At 53.0% G+C, this 7,357-nt stretch overlaps 1 protein-coding gene across 1 annotated transcript in view; it reads left to right on the top strand.

Moving 5' to 3' along the window:
- Window positions 1-3,545: 3,545 nt before the first annotated feature.
- The window catches only part of LOC133066834 (serine/threonine-protein kinase H1-like), a 102,555-nt gene continuing 98,743 nt past the window's right edge, over window positions 3,546-7,357 (top strand). The window contains exon 1 of the mRNA XM_061158238.1: window positions 3,546-3,944. Within this exon, the coding sequence (XP_061014221.1) occupies window positions 3,546-3,944 (399 nt within the window). The remainder of the gene's footprint in view (window positions 3,945-7,357) is intronic.

The following is a 7,357-nucleotide window of genomic DNA, read 5'->3' as shown; positions in this document are numbered from 1 at the left end:
CATCAGCAGGCTGGTAGGCTCCATAAACTTGCAGTTGGTTAGTTACTAAGTTCTGTCCAATTCTTTTGTGACCCCAGGGACTCTAGTCTGCCAATCTTCCCAACCCACGGGTCAAACCTGTGTCTCTTGCATCTCCTGCACTGGCAGGCAGATTCTTTTACCACCGAGCCACCTGGGAATTTGCCCCTCTGTAAACGTTCCAGGCACCAACGTGTGTTTTAGGTCCTTTAGGGTATCACTACTTTTGTTGCCCTTTACCACCCCCCATGATTACATCTGTCCTGTGGGCTTGTCTTCTCACCCTGTGGAAGCTTCAGGCTCCCAGGACTCACCGGTCTCACAGGCCCGTGGAGGGTTTTGCACAAGTGGTCAGGTGTGGCTGTGGTTTGGTGGGCTGATGGAGGGTGCTTTCTTTTCCCTGGGTCTCTGGGACATGAACAAAGTCATGCTCAGCCTGGACACTGGAACCACCTGGGGAGTTTTAACCACTGCTGAAGCCCAGATCCCACTCCCAAGGGTCTGCTGTAATTGGTGTGGGGTGCAGCCTGAGTGTTAGGAGTTTCAAACTCTCCTGGGGTGATTCTGATGTGCATTCAGGGCTGAGAACTCCTTTAATGTAATGTGCCAGTAATTCACATTAATTGTACATCTCTCTGTCTGAGAGTAAGTGCTAGGCACTTGGGTACCCTTGGGAGACAATAGGAAACAAGACAGTTATGGTCCCTTACCTTGTGGCATTCACATTCTAGTAATTCAATTTAACAGACTTTGCTGGGTTGGGGATGTCAGGAAGTGTATTGGTACAAAGATGAACAAGGTGCTGTCCTTGCCCTTGAGGAGAAGAGAAGTGGACACTCATTACAAGTAAAATAGAGGAAAGGGAATGTCAATTGGGTAGAAACCAAGAGTGGTAGGGTTCACAGGAGGAGCCATCTAGAGGTGAGATCAGGGAAGTTTCCATGAAAGATATGATACATGAGAGGGCCCTTGAAGAATGGATAGGATTTTGTAGGATGGACTGAAGCAGTGATGATGGAAAGCCTTAAAGAAAAACATGGAGGCAGGAACAGCCAATAAGCCAAGCTGGCAAGAGAGCAGACGTGCACACACAAGAGGGAAGAGGATGTGTGTACGCAGTGAGAAAACGCAGGTCAGAGCCTTCAATGCCAGGGGAGGCATCTGGATCCATGCAGGAACTGAGGCTGAGTGCATAATTCTCAGCTGTTAATACCTGGGCCTCCTCTTGACTTCATTCTGGTGTAGGTGTCCTTGCTGCCGCCACCCTCAGGGTCTCCCCTTCCCTGCCACTGTTGCCTTGGTCCCATGTTCAGTGTTCAGTCGCTGCCCTCCGCGTCTGATGAAGTCACTCCACCCCAAGCACAAAATCCATTTCCAGATGGTACCTCCCTAGGCAATGTGTTTGGCAGGTACAGAGGAAAGAGCACCAAACAGAATCAGGAGGGGGCCTGGCTCTAATCCTAGTTCTGTCTCTTACCAGCTGTGTGACCTTGCGCAAGTCACTTCTCTGAGCCTCAGTTTCCTCATCTGAAAAAAGACCAGGCTGGATGGAATAATTGATAGTGACCCTTGCCGCAGCAGCATTTTTTGACTAGCTTTTGACTAGCACTTTTTGACTGCTGTGTGTCAATCCAAGAATGTTCACTTTGCCTTGGACAAGGACATTGCTGCTGCAAAAGAGATATTAAGCATGAACTCAGAGGGGGAAGGGACGGCAAGGTGACACATAGGTGCTTGGGCAACACAGCTGAGCCCAGCCTTGCATTCATCGTAGTGCAGGGTCTGGCCATGTGAATGAAGACCCTTCCAGATGATTCCAGCCCCCAGCCATTCAAGTCACTCCCACCCACTCAAGTCTCCTTAGTTGAAGCACCAGACATCCTAGAGCAGAGATAAGCCATATATACTGTGCATTGTCAGTGCTTCTAACCCTTAACACATGAGTTGAACAAAACTGCTTCATGCCACAAGGCTGGGGTGGTTTGTTACACAGCAATAGATAACAGGAAATGGGGGAGGAGGTGTTTGAAGGGTGGTCTGAGGATGAAGGTTTCACCTTATGCTGGAGAAACTTTACTAGTGGGTATCCTCCTGAGTCCATTGACTTGGAGAGCCACCTCTGGTCTTGGATATTACTCAACTCAAGGTAGCCTGGTGCTCTTGGGAGTGATGGCTCAAAGCCTGTGCTGTCCTGGAAGGTTGTCAAGTTTAGGGACAGGGAAGCCCGGGCATCTTTCTAGAGGCCGTCACAAATGCGGAGGTACCAGTCAGTTGGGGGGTGGGGGAGGGTTGGTTCATCTGTACATCTCAGCACCCCAGTATCTAGGAAGGCTAAACTGGAGACAGGGAGTTGCTCATGTGAGTAGAGATCCTGTGTGTGTGTGTGTGTGTGTGTGTGTGTGTGTGTGTGTGTGTGTGTGTGTGCTCAGTCATTAAATAGTGTCAGGCTCTTTTCAACCCCATGGACTGTAGCTTGCCAGGCTCCTCTGTCCATGGGATTTCCCAGCAAGAATACTGGTGTGGGTTGCCATTTCCTCCTCCAGGGGATCTTCCCAACCCAGGGATCCAACCTGAGGCTCCTAAATCTCCCGCATTGGCAGGCGGGTTCTTTACTGCTGAGCCACTGGGGAAGCCCCAGAGAGATCCTCTAGGTGCATCTTATACACTCTGTCTCATTTCAGCCCCACAGTAGTTCTGTTAGATGCTGTAAGAAGGGGTGTTTGCCTACTTTGCTGATGAAGAACAAGGTCAGGGACTTCCCTGGCAGTCCAGTGGTTAAGACTTCCCACTTCCACTGCAGGGGGTGGGAGTTCCATCCCTGGTGGGTGAACCTGTATGGCCAAAAAAAAGAAAGAAAGAAAGAAAAGAGAAAAAGAAAAAAACTACACATTAATTAAAAAAAAAAAAAAGAATAAGTTCAAGTGCCATGACCAAGACTGGGAATGGCAGAGCTTTGAACCAAATAGAAGACTGAATCTGTAACTCTGTCCTCTGGGACTACCTTGAGGAGCTGCCTGGATGGCCTAGGAGCGAGGTTCTGGGAAGGGGCCTTCATTTCTTTAAACAGCCTCTTGTCCTGAAATAAGACCACTGAACTTGATTTACATTTTGTTTCCATTTCCTTCCACCACCCCTTCCATTCTCATTCCTTTTTCCTCCCGGGATTTTCGGCAGGAGGAAGAGAGGAACACTCCACTCCGCGGTCTTTCACTCGGGAAGGCAGGAGGGTGATGCGGGGCTTCACTCACCAACGTGCCAGGCAGGGCTGCGGGCACTGAGGCCAGGCCGCTTCCAAGTGGGGGTGGGGGTGAGCGGACGGGGAGGTGAGGAGGGAAGTGTCCCCCCACCCCCATCACGGCCCCCAGCCCACTGTGAACCGTGGATGGTAAGGTTTCCGCTCTGGCTGGGAGGAAGGAAGAGGTCTGCTCCCTGGTGGGACTTCTCTCACGGTGCGTGCGTGGAAGCGGTGGACAAGGAAATACCGCTTTCTGAGTGATCTCGCCAGGCTATCTCGACTGTATCAGCTCATGTACACCAACTTCCAGGTTAGGAGGTTAGCTGACTTGTTCAAAGCCCCAAAGCATGTAAGCGGAGGAGTCCGTGAAAACGCCAGGTCTTGCGACTGGCTCTCGCCCCCTCTCCGGGAACCTCGGCTTTTGGAGGTGCTGGATCCGACCTGGCCGGGAGGCTTGCAGCCCTCACCCCAGGGCGCCCCGAGGGGACTCCCGGCAGGGGGCGCTCAGAGCCGGGTCTCGGGGCTCCGGGCGCGCCTCCAGCCGGCGCCTGGGACGGGGCCCGCCGCTCCGCCTCCTCGGTGTCTCTGCGGGCGGGCGAGCAGGGAGCGGAGCAGATCCGAGAGCAGCGCGCCCGGCCGGGCCCCCGGTGCCCACCGCGGTCCCACGGCCGCCGCCGCGCAGCCTCCCGCCGTGAGTAGCGCCCGTCTGCGGGCTCGACGGGCGGGATGGGGTGCTCGGTCCGGGGCTGGGCAGGAGGAGGCAAATTGCTCCGGGGCGTTAGCCGCCTATTCCCTGTCGCCGCCCCCACCCCCACCCCCCGGGTATGGCCAGCCTTGGCCTTGGGCGCTCTGGCCGGTCCTCGACCTCCGGGACCTGACTGCTGGCCCCTAAGGCCGCCTGTGAAGTCTGGCCTTTTGACCAGAAAGATCGGGTGGGAGAGCGGGCAGATCGGGCGCTTGGTGGGGGGTGGGTGGGGGGGGTGGGGTTGGGGGGGGGGGATGGGAGAGAGACTTCCATCATGTTAGGACTCCTTGACGGGGGAGAGCACCCCAGATTTCCGGGAGGAGATGGTATCTGGGCTTCTCAGCATCCTACACTTCACTTACCTCCTTCTCTTTGTGAGAGCAGCTGATGCGAGGAGGCTGCTCCATCCGTATCCAGTCAGCTTTCTCAGTGGCAGAAGGAAGCTGTGGTCCCCGACGTCTGGAGCCTGGGATGGGGCATGGTTAGGGTGGGCAGGGGGCCAGCCAGTAGGTCTGCAGCAGGTTGGGGTTTTGACCCCAGCGTATTGTCAGCAGTTGACCTGACTCTGGGCTAGGCATTGTGGATGGCTCATGGCATGTGTGGATCGGGCTGATCCTCACTGTAACTCTGCAAGGTGGAGGCTAGTCTTCTCACTTTGGGGAGGAGAGGGAGCCCAGAGGGGTGAGCAGGAGGCCATACAGGTGGTAGGTTAGGAGGGTGCGCTGGAAGAGAGGATGCCTAACTGCTGCCTCACTGGCAGGTGGGAAGGTCCTAGGGGCAGGTGAAGAGGGCACATGCCCTTGTATTTGAGAATCCAGTGGGGGTTGCCCCTGGGTGGGGGGCAGCTGGAGGTTGCTGCTGTGTTTTCTGACATTGTGTTTCTCAACTGCTTTGTGTATGGCATTCCTTGGGAGAGTCTTGGAGACGGAGCGATGCTGGCACGTTGGCCTCTTCACTATTGCTTCCGGAGTCCTGTTCTTCCCCAAACCACCCATCTCCTGAGATGTGTTTTTAGCTTCTGAAGTGGTTCCATTCAGCAGCCTTGAGAGAGGCTTGAGCAGGGGCACAGGGGTGTGTGGATGTGAGTGGGTGTGGGACAAGTTTTCCACTGGTAGGAAGCAGACCTGAACTGACCCTGACCCACTCCCTGTTCAGTTCAGTTCAGTCGCTCAGTCATGTCTGACTCTTTGCGACTCCAAGGACTGCAGCACGCCAGGCTTCCCTGTCTATCACCAACTCCCAAAGCTTGCTCAAGCTCATGTCCATCGAGTCGGTGATGCCATCCAACCATCTCATCCTCTCTCGTCTCCTTCTCCTCCTGCCTTCAATCTTTACCAGCATCAGGGTCTTTTCCAATGAGTCAGTTCTTCACATCAGGTGGCCAAAGTATTGGAGTTTCAGCTTCAGCATCAGTCCTTCCAATGAATATTCAGGACTGATTTCCTTTAGGATGGACTGGTTGGATCTCCTTGCAGTCCAAGGGACTCTCAAGTGTGCGCAGGAGTGTGTGGATGTGAGTGGGTGTGGGACAAGTTTCCCACTGGCAGGATGGAGACCTGAACTGACCCTGATACCCTCCCTGAGGGCTCCCCAGTTGTTAGATGTGGGAATGAGCAAGCAGGCTGCCCAGCAGAGCTGGACCTTCACCAGGAAGATAGTTTTCTCATGTCCACTTAGGCAGGCGGCTGAACTTCTCTGAGTCTAAGCTTCCTCATCAGAGATTGGGGTGTGTCACAGCCTCCAATGCACGGAGGTGCGCTGTGATGTCGGACTCCCCTCCCCTCTGTTGACAGCTTCCTCAGAGCCTGATTGTGATGATTCTTCATGGGAGGGGGTGTAAGGGGACAATCGTGCTCCCATTTTACTTGCGCTGGGTGAGGAGCTCTGAGAGTTCAGCAGGGTGGGCTGGGTCCCCTGAGGGAGGGGGAAGGTTGTAAGTAAGCTTAGTAAGGTTGAAATTTCCTTCTGAGATAATCCTTCAGCCTTGGAGGCCCTCTCCTAGGTTGTTCCTCAGGAGGCCACTGGCCTCCCAACCTTGGAGCCACTGTTGGAGGGTTGAGGCGCTGTTGACAAAAGCCAGGGGAAAAGCAGCTGGCATGGGCTGTGTGACTTTTAGCAAGTCCTTTCTCCTGTCTGGACCTCAGTTTCCTCTTCTTGCAAAATAAGTGGGTTTGACCAGACAGCAGTGGGTTTCAAACTCCTCCCACCCCCGAATTCTTACACAGAACCCTCAAGTATAGTGTAGATAAAGTGGAACTTCTCTAACTTCCCTTCCTCATGCAAGTGGCTCCTGAGTGGAGACTAAAAGTCCTTGAGGTTCCTCGAGGTCCCTTTTTGTGAGGTTCTAGAAAGTCTGTGATATGCAGATGACACCACCCTTATGGCAGAAAGCAAAGAAGAACTAAAGAGCCTCTTGATGAAAGTGAAAGAGGAGAGTGAAAAAGTTGGCTTAAAGCTCAACATACAGAAAACTGAGATCGTGGCATCCGGTCCCATCACTTGATGGCAAATGGATGGGGACACAGTGGAAACAGTGGCAGACTTTATTTTGGGGGCTCCAAAATCACTGCAGATAGTGACTGCAACCATGAAATTAAAAGACGCTTGCTCTTTGGAAGAAAATCTATGACCAACCTAGACAGCATATTAAAAAGCAGAGACATTACTTTGTCCACAAAGGTCCATCTAGTCAAGGCTATGGTTTTTCCAGTGGTCATGTATGGATGTGAGAGTTGGACTATAAAGAAAGCTGAGCACCAAAGAATTGATGTTTTTGAACTGTGGAGTTGGAGAAGACTCTTGAGAGTCCCTTGGACTGCAAGGAGATCCAACCAGTCCATCCTAAAGGAGATCAGTCCTGAGTGTTCATTGGAAGGACTGATGTTGAAGCTGAAACTCCAATACTTTGGCCACCTGATGTGAAGGGCTGACTCATTGGAGAAGACCCTGATGCTGGGAAAGATTGAAGGCGGGAGGAGAAGGAGATGAGAGAGGACGAGACGGCTGGATGGCATCACCGACTCAATGGAGATGAGTTTGGGTAAACTCCAGGAGTTGGTGATGGACAGGGAAGCCTGGCGTGCTGCAGTCCATGGGGTCGCAGGAGTCGGACACGACTGAGCGACTGAACTGAACTGAATTGAGGAAGTCTGTCTTAACTTTCAGAAATGTTGGAATGCCTGGAGCCAGTGGCCTGGGCTTCTAGCCAAATGGTGTATCCGTGCCCTCTGCTGTGTGGTTTCATCTTTTGCGGGTCAGAAATGTCCCTGTGCTTCTGGGTCCTAGGTGGTGACTAATTCCACCTGAAAATGTCTCTCCTTTAGTTTCATGTCTCTAAACTGGTAATATGTAAATTCATC

Source organism: Dama dama, chromosome 12 (assembly GCF_033118175.1).
Source record: "Dama dama isolate Ldn47 chromosome 12, ASM3311817v1, whole genome shotgun sequence".
Lineage (NCBI taxonomy): Eukaryota > Metazoa > Chordata > Mammalia > Artiodactyla > Cervidae > Dama > Dama dama.
Note: the sequence above shows the minus strand (reverse complement) of the source record. Positions and strands in the feature narration are given on the sequence as shown.